Genomic DNA, 18,942 nt, shown 5'->3' with positions numbered 1-18,942 from the left:
CGGCTGCTCTGCTCCCACACACACAATGAACGGCCAGTCGGATCAACCTAATGACAGCCGGCTTCATTACGTTTGATCGAGACTGACCTGTTCTCATGGCACTTCGTTGAGGTAAGGGGTCTGAAGCCACTCGCTGTCTTGGGGACTTCGCATTTAACGGCATGGCTTTACACAACATGGTTTTTGTCATCGGTTCAGGACATCACGAGTCAGACGACCACCAGGAGGTCAGGAGTCATTTCGTGAAACGAGGAATATTGAACATCCTCTTACATTTCGGCTGCAAATACGGATTTGACAAAGTGCGCTGGGGCTATAAATTCTTCGGATCTAACACCGGCCGTAACGCCAGCCTCGTATCAAGAGGATCCGACTTCAAGGAGCTTCGGCACAAAACATTTGAGGACTTTGAACAAGAGTTTGAAGCGAAGTTTGACGCGAGGGATGAAGTGTGCCCAACTCAGCAGAAGCAGCGATCCAATAAATCTGCTTCCGTTCAAAACGCGCTGAAAGAAACTCTGCTGGACTTCCAGTGGGACAGACCAGACATTACTTCTCCCACCAAGCTGACCCTGAGGCCCAGAAAGTCGAGCCGTGCCGGGAAGCCCAACGCATCGCATGAAGCGGACATTTCGAGCAGTGGGAGGAATGTGGTGTTTATTGTCTCTCGGTGTCCTCGTTCTAGGACACAACTTGTGGACTACCTGTCTTTGAGATACAATGACCTGCCTACAGATGTGACAGAGTACATTATATCCAAAGGGCTTCACGACATGCTGGTTCAGAGACGAGTTGTCCTCCACTGGATTGACAGTAGATCACATATGCAGGTGAGAGTACAGCAGGTCGTGCAGTAGTGTTCAAGAGGATATGTCCAAATCATCAGCAAAAATCCAGACATGATAATAATCAATCACAATCAGCCCTGTATTATCAAGAAAGTGACAGTGTTTTGGTCATTTTGATACAATAACAAAAATATTGAGCTAACCTGGGTGATTGTGGTCTTTAACAACGAAATTCATTATTAGGAAATCAATATTACAATTGAGCAGTTAGGCACCGGTACTTCTTATTGTACATAGTTGATGTATTCAGATAAGTAATTTTACTGTGGAACAGTTTTTGAGACTAGAAAAACATATACCTTTGGGAACCACATTTTATTGACAATAAGCTGAGAAAAACTCGATTTGTTTTTTTCTGAACTACATCGTTTTGAAACGGTTTACTACTCATGGAGGAAAAAGGGTTGTTGTTGTTGTTGTTTTAAGCGGCTGCACAATCAAAACATTAACCTGAACTCAACTCAAGAGTCTACCGTGTAACCAAGTGTGAATTTAAGAATGGCTATAAACATCTGCCAAGATCCCTTTTACACCGAGTGAGCAGTTGCAACCATTTGTCTTTTGGCAGGTTGTGAGATGTGAGGATTTCCTTGGCTCTGACAAGCTGTCTGAGGCCCTAGCTCAGGTGGGTGGCAGACTGATTCCTGCGGTCGCACTATTGAACCTCTGCTGCAATCACACGCCAGGCTCGGGATTCATGAAAGAGGCCTTTGCGTTCAAGTCCAGCATTGGATACCTGCTGTCTTCTGAAAGGCTCCACCGCCTGGCTTTCCCTCTCAGAGGTGGTGTTCTGCGATGGGAGAAAGGTCGGTAACTAGAGATGATATTCCTTCAGCAAACACAAAGAAAGATCAGAGTGGTTTGCTGAGTCTTTTTTATTTTATTTTATTCCATTACTGTCATAGATGCAGTCTCTAGATGGACTGTAAAATATCCAGAAGCAGCTATCCACCGTGAGTCACAACAGTCCCCGAAACTGTGATGTGAATTGTTACAGGTTCATATTTACGAAGAAAGGGTGCAAATGCAGAGACTCACCTCACAATTTTAAGATGTTATATTGTATTTAGATAAAAATAGCAATTTATAGGATTTCTTTTAAATGTCCTTAATCTATTATGACTCGTCCAGGTGTTTAAGCTATTCATGTAAAAAAATTGTTTAAATACAGATACTAAATAATTGTGATATGATGTACTGTTAATCCTCATTGTCTCTGGATTTCACTGTTGTTTATTAGCAAGAATACAAATACACATCCAGATGATAAGAAAGCAGGGACATGTCAAAAATAAATAAATCAAGATTATAAAGACAACGGGGGAAGTGATATATGATGCATAAATGACAGGACTTTCATGTACTTAATTTCCCTTAAATTGAGTAAGCTAAGAATAAGATGACATTTATTCATTTGTGTTGTGTTATTTTTCACCAAACCAGGTGATGTAACACAGTGCTGTGGCGTCATGGTGGAGCCAGTGTCTCGCAGACAGAGGCTTCTCCCAGAGTCCGTCGAAGTGTGTCTGAAAGGAGTGCTGCAGAACTGGGATGCTTCATCGCTGACACAAACCTCCACAGAGTCGTGGGTGCTTCAGCGCTCCAGTAGAAGCGACCAGGGAGCTGCTGCCCTCCAGCATCTCTTAATGGAACTGTGTGCTCATGCCCTGCACATGGTGAGACGTTCAAACGCAACATTTCTGTTTTCCACAAGAGAGTAGCTCTTATCCATGTCGTGTTTCAGTTATACAGTAAAGGCTTTGTTTCAGTGTTAACCTTGAAGCATTTTCAGGGAGAAAGCAACATGTGTTTCTGATTTTTATTTCAAGAAACATTTCAAACTTGAAGATATAAAGTTTTGCAGATGCCATCATCAACATATTGACAATGCTTGTCAGGTTTTTATGTCTGTTCCTCAAAGCAGACGAGTAGGGTCTTTTTTTTTTCTTTTTTTTTTAAATAAATGAATAGGTTTTGATTATAGACTATGTATAAAAATGGATGTTGCGGAAGTTCCTGAAAGTGCAATACCACTGAAGGCTGCTAGGGGCTGGCTTCAAAAGTCAGTACATTTTTTCCCACAAGTTGTGGTGTCATTCACTAAATTCACTCATTCTGATCAGTGTTCTGGTGGTCCATCTGAAAATAATTCCAAACTTCAGTAGATATTAGGCCAGAAAGAGAAGTATGTTTTAGGGCATGTCTGGTTTGATTGACATGCCTGAGAGGGCATAGTGTCCTCAGCTTCTCCATCAGGTCCACCTCTCGCTCCTACCCAGTGTGTCCAAATGTGTTCACTTCTTGCTCCAAGAACAAAGATAACGTGGGACAATAATACCAGACTCGAAGCTTCAAAACAGTTGTTCACAAAGCGCTGGGTGATGTCATGGTAGCTTGCCACGTGGTTTTCACAGACACTCATCATTAAAAAAAAAAAAAAAAAACTTGCATAAGCTACGTTAAAGTTGATAACACAAATTTAAGGACAGCTGTTATGCCAAAAAAATCTGATGGGAACAGATCATCCTACTTTAACAGTTAATCAACTGGAAGTCTTAAGTTTATTCTGAGTGGCATTTAATTTCATGCGTAGTTGTAGAGTTAACGCTTTTAACAGGTTGTCGGGGTCCGGGGGTTGTGAGTGGGTTATACAGCATATTGACAATAGAACAGACGGTCAGCTGCATCACATTCATAAATATGAGATATATTCTTCATCATCTCATAACGGCTTCTGTTTGCATTTACTGATTGAACTCCATCTCTTGCTCGTTCCCACAGCTCGCAGAGGTGAATGACAGCGGACTGGTGCGCTCGGCCGTCCTCTCCCCGCTGTCACACTCTACCGCTCTGCTCACCGTTCTCCACCCTGACCAGCTCCCGACCACCGACATCATCGCCCCGGCGACAGCCGAGACCTCTGCTGACCTGCCAGATGTCGTGAGCAGTGTTCTGGGAGTAGTGTATGACATCATGAAGGAAGATGGGGACGGCGTCAGCGGTAGGGATTCCTGTAAAGCTGACACATCCGGCCAATATCAACAGACATATTTTGGTAACGGTGTATACGTCTGAAAATAAATCCAAGTGATCTTCATCAAGATTTTTATGTCAAAATCAATCATTACCATCTGCCAATTATTCACTATCAGATTTAATACTTTCATTCTGCTGTCAATATTAGCCTCAAACGTCCTCTATCGATGGTGACATTCAGGGTTTCAATTTGTTATTGCTTCTTTGTGAAATGTTTTGGCTGATACTTATTTCCATGAGACATGCAGGCAAACAAAAGGTCCTAGTTTGATTTGTAGTTTTTAGAATACGTTGTTACGTGGTGGTCTTTTGTCATTTCTGATGGAAGATGTTCACATTCAATGTGTCTGACTTGTGTATGAATCGATGAAGTTTGAAATACTAACGTGTGTTAGATCGTAGCATGTAGCAACATTTTATTTTCAGTGTGTGCGTTATTGTCGTCTATTTATTTGCGTTTGTTTATTCCTCAGATAAGCCAAAGGATCATCCGGTTCCTGAGTGGGCTCTGCAGGAATTCAGCCAAAGTCCGCTGACAACAAGTACATTGGAGACTTGGTTCCCTCAGTCGGACCAGTCGGGAGTCAGCTCTCATTTAATGGAGTCAATGAGGTACAGAATTCAAATTTCTCCATTTTTCTATTGCCGATGATGGTACATTTTGAAGTGGAACTGGGTTATAACTTAAATGAAAACAATAAAATGCCACCGATTATATATTTAAAAAAAAAAAAAAAAGTATCCGTTTTGCACTGTTTGAACAGGTTGTTGCATGCGGCGCCAGAGCAGAACGAAGAGGAGGAGTTTTCTGTCCTGCAGCAGGAACTGATCGCTGGTCTGACTGAACTGTATCAGACATCCCAGAATTCAGACAACAAGAGGGGCAAGAAACGTAAGAGAACTGAATCTGCACAAAAATATTTGTTTACCTCCTGTGAACATGATTAAAATATGAAACTGAATTATTGGATATTGTAATCACAAATATCCTTGCAGTCATTGATCAAATCAATATTTTGACTTTAAATTTGTTTTTCTTCTACATTGTTAAACTCTTGCCTTCGCAGCAGATTTGATCACCTGTGTTATTTCCCATCTGGATCTATAGGTGGCGCCCAGCGCACACCAGTGAAGCAGAAGATGAAGACCATGAGCCGTTCCTTGCAGATGCTGAATGTGGCGCGCCTGAACGTCAAAGCCCAAAAGAACCAGGCGGAGGCAGAGCAGCTGGTGACGGAGGCTCGGGGGGCAGACAGACCAGGGAAGAGACGGTCAAGTGACAGGAACAAATCTGGAGGAGCGAACGCTATCAGTGAGGGCCCTTCTTTAAACTTAAAATACACCTGTTTAGATATTCACCTTAGTGTAGCGTGTCGTAAATGTAATCATCTCACTGTGATGATGTAATTTCCCCAAATCTCAATGAACTATTCCTATTCATATGCTAAGACAGTAATGTCTCCCTTTGCTCAGGTTTCAGAAGTGAGACAGAGCTGCTGTCCCATCTGAAGTCCGGTTATGAGAAGACTGTGGCAGAGAGAGACTCGTCTCTCTTAAAAGATGTCCGACAGCTTCTGTTTGCTGTGAAGACCTTCTTTGTAGCAGAATCAGATCTTGAGGTGAGACATGAGCAAACTTTTAAATGTGTTTTGATATTATGCGCGATGGCATCACTGCAGCAGCCTTTCAGTTGTCGATAAGATAAATGTTGTTAAAGCTGGGAGAGGCAGATATTTTTTTGGGCATCATTGGGCAAAAAGATCCATAGTAACCTTTTAGTTTATTGTAACTGAAGAGGTCTGAGAAAACACTGGACCTCTGCACCTCCTGTTGGCTCTGTATTCAGGCTTTAGAAAATGTGCCATAGACTGTTGGCCATTCAGCAGATTTCAGAGAGAAAACTGCTGACACTGTAAAGCAACCCAAAAGAAAAGAGGATGGACTTATTCAAAAAGAGAGAGTCTGACAACAAATGCAATGAATCAAATGCGTTTCAGAGATGGAGTTTTACTATCGGCATGAAGGCCTACACTTGATTTGCCTTTGCCCGTTTAGTGGGAGGAGCTACAGAAAGGGGGCTTTACTTTCAAATTCTGAATCTGTTTCAGTTTTCCCCTCTTCCAGAAGACTGCCTAACCCAGCTTTATTTGTTACATTTTGTTATATTGCCAGATTAAATCCTGATTAAAAAAAATTAAAGGTCCACTGTAGGTTTAAAAAAAAACAACAAGATGCTGATATAAGGTGCCAGAATTAATTTTTTTTAAAAGATGGAGAATATAATGCATAAAGTTAATTAATTTGCATGTGCACAACTACTATGTCGACTTTTTAGGTGAAGACCTCGCTGTTTGTTGAACAGCACCTCCTCAAGAGCAGCAAATCAATCAGGCAGCTGTATGGGGCGGCTTCTGACGTCGATAGCAAAGTCAGCGAGTGAGTGATTTCTAATCCAGAGTCACCTTCCTTGATGATAACAATAAAGTCATTGTGATTAAATGGAGTCAGTGATGTTTAGATGTCAGTAACACAGACGGTCTCTTCTAGGTGCCGGCTGCAGGTGCTGTTGAGGCTGGAGTTGTGCAGCCTGTTCTCCTCAGAGCAGTCCGACTCGCTGGATGTTGATCAGATGACAGATGAGGTAAGACGCTCACTACTGACTGCTTTGTGTTGTCCTAGCGTTGTTTTTAAACAAGCAAACAACTAATTATGGCTACAGAGAATGTGTTTCTTTTTTTTTCTTTTTTTAAATCTTGCCCACAATACTGATGAGAAACCTTTTGGGTAAAGTCACTTGGAAACAATTAGTGTTTGGCTGGTTGCTGTTGTTAAACTTCTTTGATTAACACAGGAAATGGAGTGAAGTGTGGCAATTATCTGAATGGAAGCAGACCATATTTCATTGATTGGTTGCGTTGGGCAATTACCACAAAACATGAATCCCAATTTTATTGAAATGTTCCACCGTTTAGGATATTTTTTATGAATTGTTTCAAATTAAGCAAAATCTATGCCCTAAACTCTCCTGCGTGCACAATAGAGCAAACATAAAGTATCTGTCCTGTTCCTCAGGTGGCTGAAATGCTCCGGATCATTTCCTTGACGAAGGACCCAGTTTTCTTAGCGAGGTTCCTCCAAGACGAGGTGCTCCCAGGGTAAGTGTGTAAAAAATAATAAAAGCCTGTTTTTTCTTGACCATATTCTTGCAAAGAGACGTCATTGTTATTGATTACTTTTGTGGTAGTATGTATGTATGTGGTGTAGCTAAAATGTAACAGCCATCTAACGGGAACCTTTCGGCATCGTTCAGGTTCCTGAACGCTGTCCCCAGAGTGCTTGCAGACATCTACCACAGTCTAGGAACTCAGCTCCCTGAGGCTTTAGTGGCCGTTCTGCCCGCTGACTTCTTCAGCGACGACTCGATTGCCAAGGACAGCGTTTCTCCTTCAGCCTCCATCTCTGCACACGCGCCGCTCTCGGATGGCACAGATTGCCTGCAGGACCTGCGAAATCGCTCCGCCAGCAAGAGGAGGTGAGGGAAAGACACGCTTTGATTGTGGACCGTCAGGAAGGGCCTGGAATTAAAAACGGATGCGACAATTTAAAAAGTCATTTGAGTGAAATCAGTGTTGCTGTTTTAATGTACCGAGGATGAAAGTAATTGAGTGTTTCGAAGCTGTTTTCTGTTTAGTCTTTTTTTTGGTAATGATTTTCTTTTCTTAGGAGTGGAATGCTGACTCGTCATCGCAGTATGACTGAATCGTCACAGAGTCTTCGCCAAATAGAGATGCCCAAAAAGACTACAAGAGCTGTAAGACGATTAATCACCTGTGATATCTGTTTAGAATTTGTATGAAACGTTCATCAACTTTCAAAATTTCTCTAATTGATGGTTCTGATTCTGCTTCGTGTTGTTTTTACGGTCTAATTTCTTAAATGCTTACTTTTGTCCTGTGGGAACACCACCAGCCAAGACACCCGAGATGGCATTAGGACATACCTTACATCTTTTTTATTTAGCTGTGTAATTTATTTTCTGTATTTATTTATTGTGTTTTCATTAGTCCAAATCGAAGGCGTGTCTTGCTTTGGAGAAACCAGTTGCAGAACCACAACCCCAGAAGCAAGAAAAACAGGGTATGCTCTGTTTTACACCTCACATGATCACACAAAGCACCACCCAGCCACCCACCCCAAAATCCATATTTAAAACATAAAACTGAACTGCGTGTGTTCGTAGTTTGTTCTCTTAGATAAGAACGTGACTGTTGAAAGCTAGAATTAATCTTCCTCAGCTTGTGACCAAAACATCTGCAGAAAATTGTTATTCACTCCTCCGCTGTTCATTTGTTTGCTCGGTGAGTTGCTTAATGACGCCAAACTGTGGCCTTCCAAGAGAAGAAGGCACCTGGAATGAGTACAAGCTAATACTAGCCTGTTTTTTGTTTTTTGTTTTCAAAAAGAAAAAACAGAAACTCTTTATATCCTCTATATCAGAGGTCTTCAACAGGGGGTCTGCGACCCCTAGGGGGTCCGTGAATTTTTATTTATTTATTTATTTTTTGGTTGATTAGACAATTTTTCATATTTTTATTTATTTATTTTTGCCACACAAAAAAAAATTCCGCAAATTTAAATGTCTTTAAATACAGATTAACATGAATCCAACATATTTTAGCAAATGGATACATGGAGGCAGAAGATGTTATCTTTCAGTCAGAAATGCACACATTCAGCGATACACAGGAGCTTTCTCAAGCTGGGCACCGGTTCACTCACAGCGCGAGACTAGCCTGGACCTGTCCCTCCAAGCCTTCTGCACTCCACCAGCTTAATATAAAACACAATATAGTAGGGAGTCCCTGCTCCATTTCTCTTATCAGTTTGGGGGTCCTTGGCCTGAAAAACATTGAAGACCCCTGCTCTATATGCTGACGTGTCCCATACTCTAAAGACAGATTTTTTTTTTTTTTTTTAGCAATAACACATTAAATACCATTTGACACCTTGAAAGTATAAAACAACGACAAAAACAGTGTATCCCCGTTTTGATATTGGAGTCCTAATCACCATACCATGTCCTTTTCTACAGAGGTGACCAAGGTGAGAAGAAACCTGTTCAACCAGGAGATTGTTTCCCCCTCAAAGAAAGCCAAACTGCCAAGGAGCCGGTCTGTGTCTGCTGTGGAAGGACTGAAACACAAGCGATGTCAGGAGGCTGAAGGTAAAAGGATTCAAGATTGTAGATTCATTTAAATGAGTATTGTCCACGGGTAACTTTTAATCTCCAGCAGATATAGAATAAACTGTTGTTTTCAGCAGTTAGGAGAGCGACTTGGTCTTCAGATACTCTCTGCCAGACTAATTGTAAAAAACAAAACAAAACAAAAAAACAAGTTGTTTAAATACAAAATCCTCCCTTTTCAGAGAGGCACACGCTTCTCACAAAGAAAGTGTGTGAGACGCCCGTCCACAAGCAAGTGTCCAGTCGGCTCCTCCACCGGCAGAAAATGGGAAGGTATGATTCCATCCTTATTGTTGTTGCTATTTTGATTTCCCTTATTCACATACGTTTTGGGACAAATTCTCAATTAGGACAATTATATGTTTGCAATCAATTTAGATTTTTGTTTTGTTTTGTTTTGCAGGATATCGGTCCCAACTGAGGAGTGTATTGTGGAAGAATCACCAGAAAAACCTGCTGAAGGTATTTCACAGAGATGTTTTTTTTCCCGACATATATTTATAAATATATTTATTTGAATGTTCAATTTATAATCTGTATTTGTCTGTTTATATGTACACGATAAATTATAATGCTCATTTTATTATTATTATTTATTGTGTACATAAACAGTAAACAATAAAGCTGTGTTTTTTGTTGTTGTTCTTTTTCAAATTAAGAAAAGAACCTGGTAAAACCAGCAGGGATCTGGGGCATAATTGCCATTAAACTCATAAAATGTATTCTATTAAACCCAATTGAATATAATTTCCTTGAAATGAAATAATTATATTCTTTACTTTTTACTTAGTATTGCATACAGCAATTGCCTTTATTAAATATTTAAATAAAATATAATTACTGTAACACATTTGGGGATTTTTGTTTTTGTTTTTGTTTGTTTGTTTTTGTTTTGTTTTGTTTTGTTGTTCCTTTGGACGTCTGGATTTATTTATGTTTTCCCCCAAACCAGAGTTCCGTTTTACACATTTGAAGCACGAGCCGTAACGCCGCGTCTTTGTGCTTTGGTTTTGTGTCAGATCTGAGGAGGAGCCCGAGGATAAAGGCGTTCGCTCGAAGACACTCGAGCAACTTCTACTCGAGTTTTCCACCTCGATCCCGCAACCTGGACAAGGCTCTCTCCGCATCCCAGCTGAGTCTCAGCGAGGGGAAAACCGGCGGGCTTAACGTAACGACCGTCCGGTCTCCGATGCGTCTTCTTTTCGGCGCCGCCGATTCCCCCGGTCGTCCTCCCGAGCGGGCCGGTGCGCGCAGAGCCACCAGGTCGCGGCTGGCCACAGACTCCGGTGTCTTTGAGGTGACGTCTCTTTTTTGAATAACTTGGTTCACGGAGAGTATCGCGTGCATCAGTGACCGTACCTAAAGCTTTAGTGCAGAAATAACACGAGCAGCATTGTCACAACGCAATTTACCTCCGTGTCTTACTGCATGTTTTTAGAAGATGTAGCTTGTTCAACAAATTTCCATATTCTGTTTGACTGAGTTCGCTTTGTCAGGACTTAAGGAACCAGCAGCACTCGTAGGCACTTTTTTTTATTTTATTCATTTGTTTATTTATTGGTGGGTTAGTTTTTATTTTTAGTAATGGGTTAATAACAGTTTAATAACCTGTTATTAACCCACAATTTTGACTTTTATTTTGTCGTTTATTTTTTTGTACTGCTTTTTAAATCAAGACTTTTTACATATGAGCTGCTGGATGTATGAATTACCTAAATAAATAAAGTATCTAGCTATCTATCTAGCTTATCTCAGTGCAAGTTCTAACATTGTCCGTCATGTTTGTTTGTTTTGGGTTTGTTTTTTTTAGAGCCCAAACAAAACGCCAACAAAGTCACCCAGTAAACGTGGCAGAGCTGTTATTAGGAACACGACACCCGGGACACCCAGGGCAACCGGGACACCTAGGAAACCCAGGGCAACCGGGAAACCCAGGACACCCAGGACACCCGGGACACCTCAAACTCCAGCCACCCCTAGAACTCCACCTTCATCCAAGAAACGTGTTTTCTCTGCTGCAGAGAGTCCTGTCGCAGGCAGCTCTTGTGGCCTCGGTTCGGCTCTGGGAGGAAGTCCTTGCAGATCTCCAGCCTCCAAAAGGCCTCTTGCTTTACAGACACCTACGAAGCAAAGTCCCATGAGGAGTCCTCTGAAGGGTATTCTCAGGACTCCGGTCAAGGCTTTAGTGGAAAGCAGCTCCTCTTCTGGATTACGTAGTCCAATTTCCAAGACTCCCAAGAAGAGCGTCACATGGTCTCCCTCTCCTCAAAAATGTAGACTGGTGGAGAACAGCGCTACTTTTAAAGTACCCGAGTCGCCTCGTGTTGCATCTCGCAGTTCTCCAAGACTGGTCCAAACACCGAACAAGTTCAGCAGTCCTGTCAAAAGCACAAACACTAAAAGAGACATTTTTAAGACCCCAGAAAAGACTTGTCAAGTAAGCCTTGTAAAACTACCTGAATATGCAAATAATGTTGTTTCACCTCAGGAACAAAGTTCTTCTGAAAAACTTCACAAAAGGACCAAAACACCTGAAAAAGGTGAAACGGTTAGTCCTCTGAAAATGCATTCCCCAAATTCAACTCTACCTCAAGACCAGCACCTCTCACCTCAACCCAACGCAAGAACTCAAGCCAAGACCCCGAGTCCCACTCACCGAATGGTTACCCGCTCTGGACGGACCCCATATAAAGGTTCTGCATCACCTTGTGAGCCAGTGTTTACGCCACTAGGAGGTGCTGCTCTGTCTGAAGGGTCCGATGCTTCAGTGAAGTCTCCGGCAAAGTTCTCGACTAGAACAAGGTCTGGTCAAGCCGGTAGAACCTCGAGACATAACTTAAGATCGCGGTCTAGTGAGAACGTCCCCTCTGAGCTCCACGCAGAACCTGCCGAGAACTGGGACGTCGTGCAAAAGAACGGGCAGTCGGATACAAAAGAAGACACGCAGGCTGAAATCTCTCGGTCCTCTGAAACTGATTCTAGCTCCCATACGGACTCACAGCAGGGTGTCTATTCTCATGATAACTCGACCACCTCAGATGATGTCAGCCTGGACATTGTTGATGCAGCTATTGTAAAGACTCAGTTTAGTGGAGGCCTCAAGATGAACATTAGCTTTTCAAGGAAGTCTTCGGTGTCTGGTGAAGACATTTCTTTAAACACAGTCTCTCCTAAACCACATCTGCCATCTCAAGGCACGCCCAGCCGGAGCTACGGCTTCCGTCAGACTCCTGACCGCCAGCAGAGGGAGGCTGCTGCTCGTTTAGGTTACGGAAATGATTCCCCTCGATTTTCAACCCCCAGAGGCCCGGCAAGGCCGAGCCGACAGAAGAGCACCGGTACTCCAAACGCTCTGACCTACCAAGTAGAAATGGAAATGCAAACATCAGGACTTCCCAAGCTTAAAATCAAACGCACAGATTCCATGAATGCAGGGAACTCCGCCTCAGATGGAGCTCAGAGCCCCGCGGTGGGTGTCAAACCTCAGCTGGAGAGCCCCTTGGCTTTGTTCTCTAAACACAGAGATCCTGGATGCGTCTCACCATCAGTCTGTGCTCACGTCACCCCGGCCAAAACCACGCCCGGGAAAGGTGTGGGCATCCAGACTTACATCTGCCAGACCTACACACCTACACGCCATCCTGTGGGCACGGTGTCCCCAGTGGCAATCCCAGACATCATCCCCCTGACTCCTTCACCTCAGAGCGTTGGGAAAGTGACTCCGGACAACCTGAACAGCTGGCCTCGCAGGAAGAGAGCTCGGGTCGGAGTGTTCGGAGGTAAAGATTTTGGCTCGAAGGGGGAGCCTCAGCTGGAGGAGTTGCTGGAGCAGGCTGAGCTGGGAGTTAGTAGGTTACAGGACACCGAGGACACTGAAGAGCTTTCCAACAACAAAGCGGAAATATTAACTTTGACTTCCAAACAGTCGCCTCCAGTTGGAGCGGATGCATCTCCTCTTTCTCCACTGGAAGATTTGTTCTGGACAGAAAAGCTGTCCGACTACACTGATTCTCAGAAAATGGAGGAAGAAAACATCTGGGCTTCTGAAATTGTAGATGTTAAATCAAGTAAGCTGTGGTTTATAATTCTGTAACAAAACGGTGAAAGTTTTAATGATGTCTCGAAATACACATCTATGGTTACAGCTTAAATTGAAATAGATTTTGTTATGACATGTCTGGTATCAAATAAATAGGATGCAGGAAAGGCAAGCAAGTATTTAGTCTTAAATGGGAGGTTTTGCTTCAAAAAGGACTTATAAGGATAATTATAGCAAAATACCGATCATTTAAATTTCGAATAAATTACTTATCAAATCCACTTTCCTGAGCTTAAGATCGACTATTTGAGACTGAAATGGTTGTTTTAGTTTGACTACTTTCTTTCAGGAAGGTCCAAAGAGCACCGTTGGTGTTACATCATACAGTTATTTTAAAACAATAAAAGAAATGAGTGGAAGTGATCACACTAAGTTGAATTTCAGTAATTGACTGAAGTCTGTTTTTGTTTTGTTTTTTGCATTTTGACAACAGCAACTCCCCCCAGCTCACAGCTCAGGAAGCCGGTGACCGCGAGTGGGATTCTGGCCCTCACTCAGTCTCCCTTGTTGTTCAAAGGCAAAACGGGCTCGACTAGTAAGAGAACACCAAATTTCAAAGGTAAGATGTACACGGTTTTAAAGTTCAGCTTCTGTTCGTGCCAGAGAAGTAATGGTGCTATCTATGATATAAACGTTCACCCTCTACATCTACGATATAAAATGCAGGATTTGTTTATCGTTTCTTAAATGGGGGATTATTAGCCTCCTAAACTCTAAAGCGGCCGGTTTCCAAAATCATGACGGAAGTCTTCCCAGGAGAACGGAGGCTGTTTCAGGACCCTATCGATGCTCGTGGTTTCAGAATAAGAAGCTCGACGGTCATAGTGGCGCTGACGGTGCCGTATCGTGGAACTGTCTGCGAACGTTTTGCGACATCCTCCTTACTGCAACTTAACCAACCGTCCATATTGTTTCCTAAATGTTTCAGATGAAGCCGCATCAGGGAGGAAGCCAGAAGGAGATGCAGTGGACCTCTCTCCCTTCAACCAGCCGGTCCAACGCTCCAACCCCGGGAAGACCTACAGCAGGAAGAGACTGCTTCACTGAACCGCAAAACCGGCTGGAAAGCAAAGCAATCAGATTGTTCATTCTGTGCGTTACTGTGACGTTGTCGGCCTTTTGATGGCGTATCCGGAAGATGTCTTTCAGGCACCGCTGGAAACCTTTCGTCGATGAATAAATGTCCCTTCCGGTCTGCTCTGCCAATACTTCTATCCCCAAATGTTCTGTTCTAACCACTAGTTTTAATCAGGATATTTTATTATTCAAGATTATCGATTGGTTTAAAACTGAGTGAAAAGTTCTGCAGTTTTTGCGGAGATGTTTAAAATAGCCTTTACATTTGCTGTTAATTATTTCATCTTTCCAAGTCATTTTTCCCTGGAAAATGATATGTCATGTCATAATTTTTTAACGAGTGTAATAAGCTATTTTACAATCAAGTCACAGCCCAGATTTGTTCATATGAATATTGTTACTGTGTATTTATTAGTGTTTTTTTTTCATAAATTTGCTTTTAAGTAAAAGGGAAGATCTTATGATTGATTCATACTGTAAATATGTTATGTTGCCAAAGTCTTGTAAATAAATATTGATTTTCTTAATTATTTGAAAGTTATTGAAAATGTTTCTTGGCCTGTACTCACCCTGCTTTAATCATGGCAAAGCAAAGTGAGTAAACAAAAACCAAAACTTGAATATACTTTGCAGACTTTCTTCTCTTCGGGTGTGACTATTAATTATTGTTTAATTAGTTGCCAGCGAGAGAAAGGAAACCTGATACTTTGGCTGTATGTGACTCACCTTTTCAAAGGTCAGTACTCTTATACCATAAAACTCTTCATGTGGAGGAAGTCACATTTTAAAAGCTGCCTACATCCCCTGAATTTTATCACCCTGATAAGGAATCTGAATTTTGTTTCATACAGAACTGTTTGCCGTTTTGATGGAATATTTTTTTGAACATCAGTGTTCAAAGCTCGGGATTAGTTTAACAACAAATATCAGTTAGTTGCTGTAACATCGGACACCTCTGAGGTGTGTTGTGTTTGCATACCAGTTTAGATGACCAGACACGAGAAACAAGTGCTCTCCTGCTTGCTCCTGAAATGACTTTCTCCATTTTGGCACTGTTACTTTAATGTTCTATAACTTGGGTCTTTTTCAAAGGACACAGTTTGACACGCCGTAGGTGTGAATAAAATGTCCGAATTCTCTTTAGCTGCTTCAGATGTGGAGCCGTGTCACTGTGCATGCGGAGTCATACTGTCCTGGCTTACTAGAATTTCATTAGAAAACGACAGGACCGTTGTTAATTTGTAAATTGTGTGCTTTTCCTTCTATGTCAAGTCAAAATGGCTCAACAGATGTAATCAGGCTTTTTTTTTTTTTTTAAACACTTAAATGTCTGAAAAGGCCAAAAACTTTTAAAACGCGTACAAGAAAGAAAATCCATTTTCACAGCCCCCCTTCAAATATAAAGTTGTGTGATGTTCTAAAGTAGAGTTTGCAGATCAGGACGCTGCTAAATTTCCCTGTTCTTTCATGCAAAGCTGCACAAGTTCTTTGATGTTGCGTGGGGGCCGAGACTAAACTGCAGCTTTCAGGTCCTGCGACAAATGATTGATTGTTCCGAGGCGTGTACTCGGACTTGAATTCTCCATTGACATGGTTGTACTGTGCTTTTGTGCGGTCACGTGAACCTCAACTTCCAGAAGCCTTTCATGGCCCCCCCACACCATAGAGCACCACCGCCATGTTCATGATGGGGATGCCGCAGGACTCGTGGTGAACTAACTCACTAGTGCATCGGAAACTAGTTTTTGAGGAAAAACATTTACATTATTACAAAGCAAGGGCTCTCTAATTATGTTGCAGTTTGCATGTTGCAAAGGAGTTACGTACTTTTGCTTTTAATAAAGTAGTTTTGCATTCATTCATAATGTCACAAAATGTGTAGAAAAGAATTTTATAGGGTTGAAGTTGAAAAAAAAAAAAGAAGCCCAATAACACCTGTGTTTCAGTGTCGTAAAACAATCAGTCCACTTGAGAATTTGAGAAGCTCCAAGTTTACTGCCGCATGTTTCTACTATTCACATGTTTTTTATTTATCTTGCAGGTGGTTCAGTTCAGCAGAGATGTGGTCCACTACAGTCTTTTCCTCTGACCGATGGGTTTGCACCTCTGTTTAAAATACCTCGTTGAAATCCTAACTCCAAAACTAATTCCATTTCCTGCATGAAAGCAATGTGAACTTTGAGCTGTGTACTATATACCTGCCATTCTTTTTATAATCCAGAGATTACTGAATTATCTTCAGTAAGGAGCTCAGGTCCTGAATATAAAACATGAGCTCTGTCTGATAACAAGTGACTGTAAAATGAACACTTTGTTGGACAGATTTGAGTTTGGACTTTTGTCCGTTTTTATTTTGCAAGTGTTGAAAAAAAAGAAAAAAAGGGACATTAAATGTATGTATTACAGTGAAGGTGGAAAGTTGTAAATAGTTCAGACATATATACAGTGCATCCAGAAAGTATTCACAGCGCTTCACTTTTTCCACATTTTGTTATGTTACAGCCTTATTCCAAAATGGATTAAATTCATTTTTTTCCCTCAAAATTCTACACACAATATCCCATAATGACAAAGTGAAATCATTTTTGTTGAAATTTTTGCAAATCTATTAAAAATAAAGAATGAAAATATAACACGTACATAAGTATTCACAGCCTTTGCTCAACACTTTGTTGAAGCACCTTTGTCAGAAATTACCACCTCAAGTCTTTTTGAGTATGATGCTACAAGCTTAGCACCTATTCTTGGGCAGTTTCTCCCGTTCTTCTTTGCAGGACCTCTGAAGCTCCATCAGGTTGGATGGGGAGCGTCGGTGCACAGACATTTTCAGATCTCTCCAGAGATGTTCAATCGGGTTCAAGTCTGGGCTCTGGCTGGGCCTCTCAAAGACATTCACAGAGTTGTCCCGAAGCCACTCCTTTGTTATCTTGGCTGTGTGCTTCGGGTCATTGTCCTGTTGGAAGATGAACCTTCGCCCCAGTCTGAGGTCCAGAGCGCTCTGGAGAATGTTTTCATTAAGGATGTCTCTGTACATTGCTGCTTTTACCTTTCCCTCCATCCTGACTAGTCTCCCAGTTCCTGCCGCTGAAAAACATCCCCACAGCATGATGCTGCCACCACCATGCTTCACCGTAGAGATGGTATTGGCCAGGTGATGAGCGCTGCCTGGTTTCCTCCAAACATGACGCTTGGCATTCAGGCCAGAGAATTTAGTTTCTCATGGTCTGACAGTCCTTCAGGTGCCTTTTGGTAAACTCCAGGTGGGCTGTCATGAGCCTTTTACTGAGGAGTGGCTTCCGTCCGTCCACTCTACCATACAGACCTGCTTGGTGGAGTGCTGCAGAGATGGTTGTCCTTCTGGAAGGTTCTCCTCTCTTCACAGAGCAACGCTGGAGCTCTGTCAGAGTGACCATCGGGTTCTTGGTCACCTCCCTGACTAAGGCCCTTCTCCCCCGATCGCTCAGTTTGGCCGGGCGGCCGACTCTAGGAAGAGTCCTGGTGGTTCAAACTTCTTCCATTTACGGATGATGGAGGCCTCTGTGCTCATTGGGACCTTCAACGCTGCAGAAATTGTTCTGTACCCTTCCCCAGATCTGAGCCTCCATACAATCCTGTCTCAGAGGTCTACAGACAATTCTTTGGACTTCATGGCTTGGTTTGTGCTCTGACATGCACTGTCAACTGTGGGACCTTATATAGACAGGTGTGTGTCTTTCCAAATCATGTCCAATCAACTGAATTTACCACAGGTGGACTCCAATCAAGTTGTAGAAGCATCTCAAGGATGATCAGTGGAAACAGGATGCACCTGAGCTCAATTTTGAGTGTCATGGCAAATGGTGTGAATACTTATGTACATGTGATTTCTTCGTTTTTGATTTTTAATAGATTTGCAAAAATTTCAATTTTTTTTTATTTCACATTATCATTATGGGGTATTGTGTGTAGAATTTTGAGGGAAAATGAATTTAATCCATTTTGGAATAAGGCTGTAACATAACAAAATGTGGAAAAAGTGAAGCGCTGTGAATACTTTCCGGATGCACTGTAAATATCAAATGGGACAAAAAAGTTCGACAAGTTCTCTTTGCAGACATGGAAACTGATCTGAGGTCTGTTTTTAACATCAGTGGTGTTAGTTCTACTTGAATCACCATAGGTACAGTTTGATTATTTTTTTCATCACAAAAGAACTATAACAGAGAAATGTGAGATCAGTTTACTATGAGACCTGCAGAGTAGCACTGACCCACCTTTTAGGCTAGCTAAATTCAAAGTAGAATTAATATTCATGCTCATCTTCAATCATCATGATCATCAGGATGATCAGATTTTGAAGGATTCTCATGGAATGAAAGACGCTCTTATTCCTAACGGTTTCTTGGAGGTCATGGTAAACCACTTTGTGTTAACCGTTTGTGATAAGAAATATTCAGCTGGTCAAAGGAAGCTCAGTGGACCTACTTTTCCTTTAAATACACCAAACCCGCCCTGACGCATTTCTATAAGGAAGTTGCAGCAGTTTTGATGTTTTTTTTTTTTCATGAATGACTGGTTTGACCTTGACATCTTAATGGAGATGAAAACGCTTTCTGGTCTTCATCAGGGTGAAATGGGGTGACTGCACTGGGTAGTCT

The 18,942-nt window shown here is 42.0% G+C and overlaps 1 protein-coding gene across 1 annotated transcript; it reads left to right on the top strand.

Moving 5' to 3' along the window:
* The first annotated feature begins 138 nt into the window (after positions 1 to 138).
* ticrr (TopBP1-interacting, checkpoint, and replication regulator) lies at positions 139 to 14,835 on the top strand. Its single transcript, XM_069695417.1, has 21 exons — positions 139 to 830; positions 1,417 to 1,654; positions 2,292 to 2,524; positions 3,630 to 3,849; positions 4,358 to 4,496; positions 4,649 to 4,776; positions 4,993 to 5,196; positions 5,358 to 5,503; positions 6,220 to 6,320; positions 6,432 to 6,525; positions 6,957 to 7,039; positions 7,195 to 7,416; positions 7,608 to 7,695; positions 7,949 to 8,021; positions 8,977 to 9,108; positions 9,312 to 9,402; positions 9,533 to 9,591; positions 10,149 to 10,426; positions 10,940 to 13,196; positions 13,662 to 13,787; positions 14,157 to 14,835. The coding sequence occupies exons 1-21, from the start codon at positions 162 to 164 to the stop codon at positions 14,273 to 14,275; spliced, it is 5,700 nt and encodes a 1,899-aa protein (XP_069551518.1). The 5' UTR covers positions 139 to 161; the 3' UTR covers positions 14,276 to 14,835.
* The last annotated feature ends 4,107 nt before the right edge of the window (positions 14,836 to 18,942 follow it).

This window comes from Brachyistius frenatus, unplaced genomic scaffold (assembly GCF_029030835.1).
Source record: "Brachyistius frenatus isolate BFR_SWC_R1_liver_20210118 unplaced genomic scaffold, ASM2903083v1 Contig_19, whole genome shotgun sequence".
NCBI lineage: Eukaryota > Metazoa > Chordata > Actinopteri > Embiotocidae > Brachyistius > Brachyistius frenatus.
The sequence above is the reverse complement of the archived record's forward strand: the minus strand, read 5'-3'. Positions and strand labels throughout refer to the sequence as shown.

Bases quoted from the DNA above. Each gene is read 5' to 3' on its own strand.
- ticrr (XM_069695417.1), top strand. From the start codon at position 162: ATGGCTTTACACAACATGGTTTTTGTCATCGGTTCAGGACATCACGAG. The intron at 9,109-9,311 runs GTAAAAGGATTC...CTCCCTTTTCAG, and splicing joins GCGATGTCAGGAGGCTGAAG to AGAGGCACACGCTTCTCACA. The intron at 9,592-10,148 runs GTATTTCACAGA...GTTTTGTGTCAG, and splicing joins ACCAGAAAAACCTGCTGAAG to ATCTGAGGAGGAGCCCGAGG.